The sequence below is a fragment of the Oenanthe melanoleuca genome, chromosome 19 (genome assembly GCF_029582105.1).
Source record: "Oenanthe melanoleuca isolate GR-GAL-2019-014 chromosome 19, OMel1.0, whole genome shotgun sequence".
NCBI lineage: Eukaryota > Metazoa > Chordata > Aves > Passeriformes > Muscicapidae > Oenanthe > Oenanthe melanoleuca.
This window is the reverse complement of record NC_079352.1, coordinates 2407153-2421281: the sequence shown is the minus strand read 5'-3', so window position 1 is coordinate 2421281 and position 14129 is coordinate 2407153. Positions and strand designations below refer to the sequence as shown.

General features: G+C 42.4%; 1 protein-coding gene across 1 annotated transcript in view; it reads left to right on the top strand.

Moving 5' to 3' along the window:
• The window catches only part of MED13 (mediator complex subunit 13), a 50784-nt gene extending 40665 nt beyond the window's left edge, over window positions 1–10119 (top strand). The window contains exons 17-30 of the mRNA XM_056506834.1: window positions 718–885; window positions 1926–2149; window positions 2661–2850; window positions 3316–3781; window positions 4400–4619; window positions 5184–5375; window positions 5505–5728; window positions 6176–6318; window positions 6439–6597; window positions 6684–6869; window positions 7042–7190; window positions 7416–7589; window positions 8650–8750; window positions 9399–10119. Coding sequence (XP_056362809.1) covers window positions 718–885; window positions 1926–2149; window positions 2661–2850; window positions 3316–3781; window positions 4400–4619; window positions 5184–5375; window positions 5505–5728; window positions 6176–6318; window positions 6439–6597; window positions 6684–6869; window positions 7042–7190; window positions 7416–7589; window positions 8650–8750; window positions 9399–9531 — 2729 coding nt within the window. The 3' untranslated portion in view covers window positions 9532–10119. The remainder of the gene's footprint in view (window positions 1–717; window positions 886–1925; window positions 2150–2660; window positions 2851–3315; window positions 3782–4399; window positions 4620–5183; window positions 5376–5504; window positions 5729–6175; window positions 6319–6438; window positions 6598–6683; window positions 6870–7041; window positions 7191–7415; window positions 7590–8649; window positions 8751–9398) is intronic.
• The last annotated feature ends 4010 nt before the right edge of the window (window positions 10120–14129 follow it).

The window sequence follows — 14129 nt, the reverse complement described above, 5'->3', positions numbered from 1 at the left end:
TTTCAAGTGGCAACTCTTAACAGGGTTAGGGTGAAAGATAAAGTTATGAATCACAGGTAGTTGTAAGTGAAGAAGAGGAGGAATCGTGGGAGAACACAGCCAGATTCCTGTGCCTCTCTGGGGATTCACTTGGAAAGCCCAGACTGAAAATAAATTGATGTTTTCAGGCACACAGGAGAAGACTCTGTGTTGCTGTGACTCTGGTGTTTGGAACACAAAAATGTAAAGATACTGTAAAACAGAAGATTTAGAAATTGTAGCCATGCCAGATTTTCAGCTTTTCATTCTAAAGCCCTGTACCTGCAATGGCCCAGTGGTGGCACTGGATGGAATGGGCTGAGTCTGCTTGAGGCTTCCCTGACTTTTTCTGAAATGAGCACTGGGTGGCAGCCTGCCAATCTGTCTTTGTTGGGAGGGACAGTCTGGGAGTTTCAGGCTTCTACAACTTGTTTGGGGGTTTTTGGATTGTTTTTGTTTATTTTATTTTTATTTTAGGGTGTTTTCACTTTAGTTTAACCCATAAGATGGGATCTTTTTAATGAATCCATCCATGTATTTTGTTAGGGGACTGTACAGGAGAACTGTAAATCTGTGTATGCTCAGCTTGATATCCCAGCCTTTGGGTGGCCTGCAGGTGTTTTTTAGGAGAGTGTTGGCAGAGGAGGTGGTTTGGGGCCGTGGCTGTGGTCAGTGCCTGACAGGTGTGTGTCCCTGCAGTGGTGGATGTCAGCATGCAGTGCTCCCAGGACATCCTGCGCATGCTGCTCTCGCTGCAGCCCGTGCTGCAGGACGCCATCCAGAAGAAGAGGACGGTGCGCTCCTGGGGCGTGCAGGGACCCCTCACCTGGCAGCAGTTCCACAAAATGGCTGGGAGAGGCTCCTACGGTAACAATCCTGCTCCATGGATCCATGGAAGCATCTCCTTCCCCTGCTCCCTGCCTGGTGGTGCTCAGCCTGTTGGAATTCTGAACAGCACTTGACCTTTCTTTAAACTAGCGAGAGCTTATTAGACAGAGGAGAATTCTTCTCTTTAGAAAACAGAAAATATTTATATTCCTTAAAATAGGCAATGAATTAAAGATGTGCATTTAAAATTTACAGCTTCAGTTGCACTGTTTGTATACACCTGACACTTCACCCAGTGAGGGACTGAAATTGCAAAGATGGGTTTAGTGTTAAAAACAGAGTAACTACTCAAACTTTTATACTGAATTTTTGCATTCACCCCATTTTAATTACTCTAAAGACAGGGAGTTAAAAATACTGACTTTGAAATGCTTGGCACAGTGTGCTTTATTGCTCAGTACTGTCAGAACTGTGTTCAAGATCTAGTTAGTGTCTTGTCTCTGATAAATGTTTGGAGTGGCCAACATGTGATGCATTTACAGATAGAAGGTGAATTTTGTGCACTCACGATTTGATGACTTCATTAGCATATGAGATTGATTTACCACTGTGTTACAAGAGTGACCTTTCACCAGCAGATCTTTTGTAGCTATATTTAGAACATGGCAATTATACATTTACAGTACATGTAAATGCATGTTCTTAAGTTTGGTTCCTTCTCTAGTCCTTTACCCATCTGCTTAGAATATTTACATTTTTTCCCGGTCTTTGGTCCCTAATTGCTTTGGCTCTGTGGGAAGAGGTTTCCTGAACAGTGCTGATGTGTTCCTACTGATAGAAATATAAAACACTGTGGAACTTCTTCCTGAGGCCCTGAGATATTTCAAATAAAAACAGTCAGCTGATGGCTTTTTGCAGAGGGTTGGATCCTACACCTTGGATCTGTAAAATGAGAACTATTCCATTGATAGCCAGTGCTCCTTCCTGTGAGATGCTGGGAACACCAGGGACTGTTCTATTCATATTTCCTTGAAGTTAATTTTAAGCTTTCTGCTTAAAAACACGCCTTGCTTTTCCAGGAACTGATGAGTCCCCAGAACCACTGCCAATCCCAACATTTTTGTTGGGATACGATTACGATTTCCTGGTGCTGTCTCCATTTGCATTGCCCTACTGGGAGAGGCTGATGCTGGAGCCGTACGGATCGCAGCGAGACGTCGCCTACGTCGTGGTGTGCCCGGAGAACGAGGCTCTGCTCAACGGAGCCAAAAGCTTCTTTAGGGATCTGACTGCAATATACGAGGTACAGCATTCCTGGCAGTTTGCAGTGAAATGGATTTGGGGAAGGCTGTTTCTAATACGTGCTCATAAGGACTTATCGGGCTTGTCGGAGCTGATAGCGACGCCTGCTCAGAATGCTATCTGGGAAAGCTGCTCCGGGGGATTTTAGGAATGGGCACTTGGAAGATAAGGGCTGCTCGTGCTGCTTGCTCCCCGTTCCCAGCCGATAAACGCCACCTGGTGGCAAAGCTCTGCATTGCCACGTTAATTGTGTTACCTCCATTTAATTAATTAATTACATGCTTGTATTGCTTGGATTGAATGAAGATTAGAGGAGATTATTATGAACCAGGTTTTCTTGCATTTAGGAAAATGCTTACAATCGCTGTTCAACGTTTCCTACTGGTGCAATTCTAGAGCTACAATGTTACTTTGGAATATTGTAAATAAACTGAGAGTTCTCTGCCTTTCTAGGATAGGTCCTTTGTGTGATATTTAACAGCTTTTCAGGCTTTTTTTTACCTTCTTTGCAGTCCTGCAGGCTTGGTCAGCACAGACCTATCTGTAAGTTACTGCCTGATGGGATCATGAGGGTTGGACCTACAGCCTCCAAGAAGCTCTCAGAGAAGCTGGTCACAGAGTGGTTCTCCCAGACAGCCAATGCCAACAACGACGCGTTCTCCAAACTCAAACTCTACGCTCAAGTTTGCAGATATGAGCTGGGTATGACCTATATTTAATGTTCCTTATTGCATACAATTGCAATTACTCCTTTGCAGTAAAGAATCATGGCTTATGTCTTATTGGCTGGGGCAGTTTTCTTGTTTTAGACTGTATTTGAATACCTGCTAAAATAGCCTCTTACCAGCCAGCAGTGCCTTTAGGGAATGGCAGCGTGGCTGCCTGACAGGGACCTTGGTTGTCTTCTTGTATTGATGACTTGGATTCTGAAGCAGAGATTTCCTGCAATCCAACACACCTGGAAAAAAGTTATATTAAAACCAGATTACTTGATATTTCTGAAAGGCTCTTTTGAAAATAGAATTTGAGAATCTAGTACAGGTATTTTAATTTGAGAGGTAATGTTCAAGGTTTGCTCTGTTTTGTTAAAACTGTAGACTTCCATAGGTGACATAAGCATCAAAACTGCTGCAATATCAAATTAATGCTTTTTTCCCCCTGGTTTAGGTCCTTATCTTGCTTCTCAGCCTTTGGACAATTCTCTACTTTCCCAAACAAACCTGGTCCCTCCCTCCAGCCAGGCAGCCTCTGCTCTGCCCCCAGTGACAGCCCCTGCTGCCAATCCCAACACTCCAGCATCAGCTCCTGCAGCTCCCACCAGCAGCACCATCACCGTGACCTCCAGCAGTGCCATGTCCTCTGCAGCCACTACAGCCAACTCCACCCTGACCACCACTGCCCCCTCCTCCTCCTCTGCCAGCCTGGCCAGTGGCATTCCAACGAGCAAGCCTTCCTCATTCCCACCTTTCAGCAATATGAACAATACCACTCCTGCCTCCCTGCCTGCCCAGGCTGCACCAGTCCCCAATGGGCAAACTGGGGGGCAGCAGCAACAGCCAACACTGCAAACAGCAGGGATGTCTGGAGACACGGCTGCAGCACCTGCACAGCCCCATCCAGAGGTTTCTGAAAGGTAGGGAACTGCAGCTGAAAAATCAGCTCAACTAATGTGAACTTATAAATGCACTTTCACCCCTTCAGTAAAAATCCTGTGTTTATTTTCACCAAGCTGCTTTTAAGGGAGAATGAGAGTTCATTGGTGGTGGAGCTGAACCTTTTGGTTCCAGTTGTAGCTGTAGTTCTAATTGCATCTCAGTGTCTGCTCTGGTACAAAAATAAACTTACTTTTTTTTATTCTCTCTCTAAAGAGAGAAAATTCACCAAACTACTCACTTCAATATTTTAAAGGGCTGGGGAAGGAGGGGGAGATAGATAATTGGCACCATCTTAGAGTTCTATTTTCTGTAATCAAAGTTAGAGTGGTGAAGACAGCTCTTACTGTAGATATTCTTGTTCCCCAGTTGAGTAATAGTTGAGCTGCTGTAATAAAAAAGGCTAAAGGAAAAAAAAGGGGATTCAGAGTTACTGAAAAGCTCCTATACAAAAATGACATAAAAAGACTGTTTCTTACACCACAGTTGACTCAAAGATCTTTCAGATTAATAATTGACAATTTGATCTAGTTTTGAAATAATACCAAACCTTTATAAAACTCAGCTGTTTGTAACTGGTTTCAAAATTTCATTTCCAGCACTATGGATCGTGATAAAGTTGGAGTCCCCACAGATGGAGATTCACATGCTATCACCTATCCACCTGCAATTGTAGTTTACATCATTGATCCTTTCACATATGAAAAAAAGGATGAGAACAGCAGCTCATCCAGTTTGTGGACACTTGGACTTCTACGCTGCTTTCTGGAGATGGTTCAGGTTCTTCCTCCCAACATCAAGAACATCATTTCTGTGCAGGTGAGGCAGCAGAAACAAACAGAGTATCCTTGGCTTTGGCTGTGTTTTGTGGGCAGTAACACCCTCCAGGTGGAAGTTTCATTTCCTTCACAAACATTACTTACAGTTCTCCGGCTGTTCAATCATTAGGTTATAGCTTTTAGAGCAGTTTGGGTGCTATTAACCCAAGCTGAATCCTGTTGTACATTCCAAACTCATCAGTTTTATCTCAGAGGAAATGTAGTGCCCACTCCAATGATGAGTGAAGTGCTGGTCCTGTACTGGACTCTGCAGCCTGACCCTGCTGGGCTGTGGGCAGAGCTCCTTCCAGCAGCAGCTGCAGGACAGTTCAGAAGGCAGCTTTTTAGGAGAATCATTAAGATTCTCTTTTAAACAAATTATTTTTCCTCTGAAGAAAATTTCAATGAGAATAATTTCTTAAAGCCCCACAGGGCTTAGAAGAAGAGGAAGAAATTTGTTTGGGAAGTAAAATTCAAAAAGCAATGTACCAAATATTGTGTCAGAAGCCATTTAATCTATTGATAAAACAATTATTTTTTTTTTTTCTCCTCTCCTCTGTTCTAGATTGTCCCATGTCAGTACCTGCTCCAGCCTGTGAAACACGAGGACCGGCAGATTTACACTCAGCATTTAAAATCTTTGGCATTTTCAGCTTTCACTCAGTGTCGGAGACCTCTCCCAACTTCCACCAACGTGAAAACCTTAACTGGCTTTGGCCCAGGCTTAGCCATGGAAACTGCTCTTAGGAGCCCTGATGTGAGTATTGTTAATGAGATTGTGGAATTGTCCAGATCAGAGGAAGGTCCCTGCTCATCAACCAACCATCTTTTATCTTAGGAATAATTTCTTCCCAAAACTTCATTGTCTGTTCTGTCATTTTTCTAGAGACCTGAGTGTATTCGACTCTACACCCCTCCTTTTATACTGGCTCCAGTAAAGGACAAGCAAACAGAGCTGGGAGAAACCTTTGGAGAAGCTGGCCAGAAGTACAATGTGCTTTTTGTGGGCTACTGTTTGTCTCATGATCAGAGGTGGCTGCTTGCATCCTGTACAGACCTCTATGGAGAACAGTTAGAAACTTGCATAATTAATATTGATGTACCAAACAGGTAAGAGCCAAACTTTAATTCATTTTTAGCAAGTTGATTTTCTTTCATTCTCCTGAAGAAATACATTGGGTCTGATGCTGTAAGAATATCTGACTTTTTTTAGACTTGCTGTGTTGCAAAAGTGGCTAAAGCAGATGAATATTTTCCCTATTATGTGCATATTGTTTTGGGTTAAATTTCTAGAAATTTATAGTTTAGTTTCTTGTAATTCTTGAATGTTACTGTGTGTGTGTGTTCATTCTCCATCTCACTTACTGGCTGCTAATGTCACTTTTAGAATGTGATTAATTTAAAAAACCCCAACCCCATGAAGCTGCAGCTGATGGACTGCAATATCAACTTGGGTCCTGTGAATGCTCAGATCAATACAAAAAAGTTCTAAATGTGGCATTAAAAACTTGTTGCAGGTGGGTTTTAGCTTTGTTTTCCCTTCTTTTTCCCTTGTAGAGCTCGCAGGAAAAAGGGTTCTGCCCGCAGACTGGGTCTGCAGAAACTCTGGGAATGGTGCCTGGGACTTGTGCAGATGAGCTCTTTGCCATGGAGAGTTGTCATCGGCCGCTTAGGAAGAATAGGACATGGGGAATTAAAAGGTAACAGCAGCATTTTTTTAGAGTCTAAAGCTTGAATTGAAACTTTAATTTTTCAATAATATCAAGTGCGTCATCCCTGTTTCTGGAAGAAAAGCTCACTAATGAGATTTCCTTCCTCAGACTGGAGCTGTTTGCTGAGCCGCCGGAACCTGCAGTCGCTGAGCAAGAGGCTGAAGGACATGTGCAGGATGTGTGGGATCTCTGCTGCAGACTCCCCCAGCATTCTCAGTGCTTGCTTGGTGGCCATGGAACCCCAGGGATCCTTCATTATCATGCCAGGTATTTGGGAAACTCTGTCTTTCTAGCATGAGAGCTAACAGTTCAGGCTTTGCAAAGCTAAGGAATGTTTGATTTCTGTCCCAAAGATTCCGTGTCCACCGGCTCCGTGTTCGGGCGCAGCACCACCCTGAACATGCAAACCTCTCAGCTGAACACGCCCCAGGACACCTCCTGCACCCACATCCTGGTGTTCCCCACCTCTGCATCCGTGCAAGTGGCATCATCCACTTACACCACTGAGAACCTGGATCTGGCCTTTAACACAAACAATGGTTTGTACTCTGCATTTGTTCTTGCCTTCTAAAAACCCCTTGCCACTCCCCCTAAACTGTTAATTCTTAGAACCATTCCATTTCTATGGAAAATCATTTTATTTCTGAATGTATTGGCATATCCTGCTCATAGTGAAATTGTAGGAATTCATTGGTCTTGTTCTTTTTCAAGATGGAGCAGATGGAATGGGAATCTTTGACTTGTTAGACACTGGAGATGATCTTGATCCTGATATTATAAATATTCTTCCTGCATCTCCTGGTGGATCCCCTGTGCATTCTCCAGGGTCCCACTACCCCCATGGAGGTGATATGGGCAAGGTAACTATTGGAGTAAATACAGTTTTGTGTGTATGTGTATATTTTGTCTGTGTTTATTCCATCTGTTAATTTCCTTTTGTGGAATGAAAGATTTTAGATCACCTGGGTATTGGATTGTCACGTCACGTGTGGGTATTTCAAAATGCTTTGTGTTTCAGAAGCTACATATAATTTCTATTAAGTTTGTGCTCTCCTAAACTGAAACCTTTGCCTGTTGTGTTCCAGGGTCAAGGCACAGATCGATTGCTTTCCACAGAATCTCATGATGAAGTAACAAATATACTGCAGCAGCCACTGGCCCTCGGTTATTTTGTGTCAACTGCCAAAGCAGGTCCATTGCCTGACTGGTTTTGGTCAGCGTGTCCTCAAGCACAAAATCAGTGTCCCTTGTTTCTTAAGGTACTGTCCTGGCAGAGACTTGTGCAGCCTGAGGGATCTGGGGGGGAAACTGTTCTGGTTAAGCCAAAGTCAGTGCAAGTCTCTGGGGATAGCTCTGTTTTGCTTCAGGAGAGGCCAGGTGTTCAGTTTTTGAGATTTGGCTGTTTGAAAGACTCTGCCTTGCTCATGGTATCTTCCTGGTAGTCTGGACTCTTTCTTTTCCTGGCTTTATGCTTTTCCAGGATTTTGTAAGAACAGTTAGAGTTCCTGGACAGAGTTCTGGCTAAGGCTGGACTCCTGTGGGGACTGGTGGTACAGAGGGAGGTACCTAAGTGCAGTGTAATAACTCAATTGCACTGGGTAAAATAAGGACTAAATTAATTTCTCTGTATTGCACAAAGCATAAAAGCTGTTTTTCCACGTAGGGTTTGCCAAGTTACAGCCATTGTATCAGTTGTCTGGGTGTTGTCTGAGCCTCTTATCTCCTTATGGCACAGCCAAGACACATTGGCACATTTAAGGCTGTACATTGGTACACAGAGAAACTTTCTGTATTAACAAATCAGCATCTCTAATACTGTGCTTTGTTTTCTAATGATCCAGATATATCTTCTGCATATCTTCTGTTTGTGTCTGGATTAGCAGTTCCTCTTGGCCTAAGCTCAGCTGTGGCTTTGGTGCAGGATATTATTTTGAAGAGAGGATTTATTATTTATGCTAAGCAGCTCTATATATGAAATATAAATAGACCAGGCCTATAGAAAGCAACTGAACTTCCAAGTGTTACTAGACATCTTGGGCCACTTGAGTTGCTTTTTTAACAATCACTTAATGTATAAAAGGGATTTAAAAAAACCCCTAATAAATACTTCACAATTAGCACTGTGCTTTTAGCAGAGATCTGTGTGAGAGAATGTAAATATTCTGATAATTCCTGAACTTGTTGATGGCCTAAGGATAAAATTTGTTTTGGGTTGTGTGTCAGATAGAGAAGGTGACTGCAAGCTACAGCAATATAGGGGGAAGGAAACATGTGCAGTTGATCAGGCAGTAACTTCTGGCTTCCTTCTTCCTTCCTCAGGCCTCTTTGCACCTCCACGTGCCTTCAGTGCAATCAGACGAGCTACTCCACAGTAAACACTCCCATCCACTTGATTCTAATCAAACTTCTGATGTGCTCAGGTATTTATCATTGGTCACTTACAAAAATATTGTGTGTTTAATTTTTAATGCTGCTGCAGTGAAGCTGATGTTTGTTTGTCCTGCAGTTAGTTTTTTTCTTTGTGCAGCTGATATTCTTAGTACAGATAAAGTGCTGTGCTTTAAGTTTGTCACAGAGCAGTGGAATTGAAAACAAACATCTCTAAGCCCTTCTTTAACTAATCAGTCTTTGAAAACATTGGAAAAACAACAAATTCCTCAAACTAGAAGAGAGTTTGGGTCTAGCAGAAAAGACAGAAATAGTTAAGCCAGAATATTGCACAGCAATCTTGTGGAAAATCTAAAGTGCTGAAGGACAGAAGGCCAGACTTATGTAAACATGGGATACTAATTGAGAAAGCATCAAATTATTTTCCCTTTTCTGTTTTTTGTTTTTTTAATGGGGACCTGTTGGTATGAATTAAAAACAGACAATTACAATGACAGTTTTCCACCAAAAGCAAGCTTAGCTCTGAACTGCTATAATAATTTGGAAGACATGTTATTTCTGAGTGTTGGCAAACCTATTTTATGTTTTTGATGCCAAAGAAGATGGATTATAGTAAATCAGGGCTGCAAAATCCTGGTGAAAAAATGTGTTTGCCTGACAGAAGGCTGTTTGTTTTTCAGGTTTGTTCTGGAACAGTACAATGCACTCTCCTGGCTAACCTGTGATCCTGCAACCCAGGACAGACGGTCATGTCTCCCAATTCATTTTGTGGTGCTGAATCAGTTGTATAACTTTATCATGAATATGCTGTGATCTTCATCTGAATTTTGCAAGACAAAAATGAGGAAAAGGGATATTTCACTGCAGGACTAAGTTATAATTCTTCTCAGTGCAAGTTGTTTGTGATGGGGTATGAATCTTGTTACTTCCAGCAAATATTGTTTTGACTTGTGAGAGGGGCACCCATCGCCCTGCTGTCTTTGAGTCACTGACTATGGGGGACGCTTCAGAATGATGATCAGAAAGTGTATTATAACATTTTTAGTAGCAAAATTAACCATTTTTCCCCAGCCACAGTATTTGTGAAGAGTAATGAGCCATAGTACCCAGTCATGGTTAATGAATTTTAAAAGCATGGAGATGAGAAGAAACACGAGGAACAATTAAGTTTCAACCTATGGCTTCAGAACATCAAGATGTTCTTGTATTGGATTATAGTACTTAGTATTCAAAAATGCCTGCATCTCTTATTTATTGTAAGTTTTTAAATGTATAAATTGTCTTATATTTCTTAACCTCTTTTATAAAAATTTTCCTAGAAGGTTTATACTGCCTTCTTGCTTTAAAGCAATTGGTCTAAAATATATGTAATCGTCTTAATTAAAAGTTGCAGTAGGTTGCTTTTAGAGTATTATTTTTTTGTAAGGGGTGGGTGGGGACAGTAAATTTGTATTGTCTTGATGTACAGTTTAATGGGGATAGAGGGGTTAATGTCCATACCATTGTGTGTGGGGGATTTACAGCTAAGCTGTAGTTGCAGAGTACATGTACAGTAATGAAGTTCACTGTGTTTATATAAATTGAAAAGGTACCGGGTCTTACAGCATTTTATATCACACCTTTACAGAGTAACAATGGCAATATATAAGTGATATTGTAGGTGGTTTAACTTGTAGTGAGAATAACATGAATAAACTCTTCAATTGAAGTTTGTGTTATGGTTCAGAGCTGGGGCTAGATTCTCAGATCCACTTCCAGGATGCAAGTTTTAGTATCACAAGAATATGTCTTGTGCATTGTTGCTCCCTGGATATTCCTGGCACTGTGCTCACTGCATTGTTTGCTTCCACTTTTGTGATAAAATACAAATCTGAGGCAGAACACACAGAAAACTCTGACCTTATCCAAAGTCTCCTGCCAGGCTGAAGTTTAGCCCAGCTCTAGCCATTTTACAAATGCAAAAATAGTCAATCTTGACTTTAAGATTGGTGTGTGTTTAACTAAAATGTGGTGTATATAGATTCTCAGTGAATTCTGGTATTCAGATTTTATTCCACTAGTAAAAAAAACAACAGCACGAAACCCTGAACATTTTCCTTTCCCATGTATTTTTGGCACTGTGGTGAAGGTCCCAAGTATCAGTGTCTGGCCTTCCCCATATCCCATTTTCAGGCTCTGGCTGGGGCATGTGCCAAGGAGGCTTTGCCCTCCCCAAGGAAGGGACTGACAAACCACAAGGCTTTCCTAAACCTCTCCCTCTATGTACAGCCACCATTTTTTCTCAGTAGTTTCCTTCCTTTTTCCTAGCACATGCCAAATGTCTGGTGCTGCTCTAAAATAGCCCCTACGGGTGCTGAAGAGCAGCTGCAGATGCTTTTCTGGGTTCCTGATCTGACTGCCAGATGAAAAACTGAACTCCTGCAGCGCTGCCGGGAGCCTGTCACCATAACCCGAGCCCTGGGTCTTCATATTGTCTGTCTCTGGTTTAAACCTGTAAAGGAGCAAGTTTTGAGATCCATTTGTGCACCTGCTGTTAACCCTCTACAAGGAAGAATTTGCTTGCATTTACCAAACTTACTGTGTCCATGAAAATCTCGTTTCGTAAATGCAAAAGAGCTGCCCAAGGTGATCTTTTCGGTATGAAGTCTCACTGAATCGTGTACATACAATATTAGCAACTTTTTTGGTTTTGTATAAAGAAGTTGTACAATTGGTGATGAGAATTTTCAGTCATTTCTTCAGAACAACATGAGTGCAATCAGAAGTTAGCATATTTTGATAAATAGAATTAAAAAACTGGGTCTGTCCATGGCTTTATCTCGGTAATGCACCGCAGATTAAACGGCACATTATTGTCTTACAGAAGGTTTTTCTCATTTGGTTGACATTTTTGAAGTGGAGAAGTGCTCCTAAAACTGGAATTTTCAAAGTGTATGTCCTTTTTTATTTTTTTTGAGCTTTGTTGCTAAGTGGTAATTTCTAATCCTGGCTCAGTTAACCGAGTTCCAAGGGCTGGGTTTTGGTGTGGCTTTGTTTTGTGTTCAATCTGACTTGTATTCCTAAAGGTAAGTGAATCAGCTGCCTGAACATTGGTGTAACTGTATTCTGTTACCTGGACCAGCCTTCCCTACTGTGAAAGATGCCAGTTTCCCACCCCTCCCCCCATCAAATGCAATTAAAGTAAAACATAATATTATAACCACTATAAAAGATTAGAAGGGCCATTTCTGGAGTGATAGTCACAGCCAGCAATGTACATATCAAACCTGCCAGCACCATGGAGCCAACTACTATATTGGGCATACTTTTTTCTTTAGTTACTTTCATTTAACTATTTTAAGTGCACATAATAGCTGGTTTATAAATAAAATTGTCACAATCCAATAACTTGAGGTTGTTTAGCAAGTACAAGCTTAAATAGCTGAAAATTTCAGCTACAGCTTTTCAAAATGGCCTTGCAAGAAAATGTTGTTCCTGTCAGTGCTGTAAGTAGCTGTGGAGGTTTATCTCTTCCAATGAAAGAAGAAGCTGAGGTCCTTCCATTCCAATTAAAAATACATATTTTAACCCAGACATTACTGCATTTAAGCCCTTTAGTCACCTTTGACTCAGTACTTTTGAATTGGGTTTCTGAAAACCCTGTTGCTAAGACCAGCAAGGCCACCAGCTGTACTTGTAACAACCCTCACATTTTAAAAGTAGCTGTAACATTTAGATCTTTCTAACATTCTCTAAAATAATTAAAGATAAATGGATTTATATTTAAATCCTCAGCTATGTTCTTACTTAGCCGTCAGTTATGGCACAGATTATTGTATTTCTATATTTACCTCTGATGGTAATTTTAACTTTGTGTGTTGCTATGAAGACTTGCCAATGTCTTTAATCAAGCACTATTTGTTAATACTGTAATATCAAAATATTATGTTGCATTATTTTAAAGCTTTCAAGAAAAAGAGTAAAACGTTTTAAAAAAATGCTATTGCACCATATAATTTGCTGCACAACAGTATGGCACCACATATCAGTCTGTTGGGATAGTAATACTGCATCAACCTTGTTTTCATCTGGGTTTCTCTGGAGAAATCATTCACGGGGTGACATTGTACAACGTTACTGTCTCACAACCTCCAGCTGGGAAGGTGGTTTTGTTTATTATTTTCTTTTGGATTTTTAAAATTTTTTAAGTAAAGGGCCCAGGACTATGCTTCATACTTAAGGGTTTTTTTATTATTATTTGTGGGTGTACTTTTTATTTTCAGTGGAGTAAACCTTAATTTACAGTAAAACTGGATTTGGGACCTACCACAATCCTCAGGGTCACTTTTTCAGGATGCTACTCATCGAGCTTTAGGTTTTTCTGAGTCAACTGGACATGAGGACCTTGCTGAGTGCTGGCTTGGGATGGCACAGCCTGTGGCCTGGTGAGTGGACACAGAACAGCTGGGACACAGCACGGAGCTGCTCCACCGCCTCTGTCACAGCTGGACTCAGCATGGAGCTGCTCCACCACCCGTCTGTCACAGCTGGACTCAGCATGGAGCTGCTCCAGCGTCTCTCCAGCACAGCTGGACACAGCATGGAGCTGCTCTAACACCTGTCTGTCATGGCTGGACACAGCGCGGAGCTACTGCAACACCCCTCCAGCACGGCTGGACACAGCGCGGAGCTGCTCCAGTGTCTCTCCGGCACAGCTGGACAAAGCGTGGAGCTGCTCCACCACCCATCTGTCATGGCTGGACACAGCGCGGAGCTGCTCCACCACCCGTTTGTCACGGCTGGACACAGCGCGGAGCTGCTCCAACGCCCCTCTGGCATGGCTGGACACAGTGGGCAGCCATTCCAACACCCTGGCTGGACACACCAGGCAGCCACTCCAACATCAACATCCCACCATGGAGCTGCTCCGACACCCTGCTGGCATGGCTGGATGTACTGGGAAGGCATTCCAACCATTCCAACACCCCGGCTGGACACACCAAGGAGCTGCTCCACCGCCGCTCTGGCACAGCTGGACAGTCAGGGAGCCGCTCCCACACCCTCTGGCGCGGCTGGATGTGCTGGGGAGCCTCGCCCAGCCACCGCCATGTGCCCTCAGCCGAGCCACCGTCGTATTTATCGTGACAAAACACAGAAATAAAAAAAGATTTAAAGAACAAACACTATTTCTGCCGAATGCCATAAACACTGAGTTGTACAAATTGTGATCGAGGAAATGAAGAAAAAAAAAAAGGTTTATACTTTTTAAAAAAAAAAACAAAAAAATTCAAATGGAATAAATTATTAATGAAGCCTTGATTGTGGTGTGGGTTTATTGAGGGGGCGGGCAGGGCGGTGCCCCTCAGCTTTTCCCGCCTCTCCCTTTCTGCCCCTCAGCCTTTCCCGCCCCTCGGCCCCTCCCGCCGTGACGT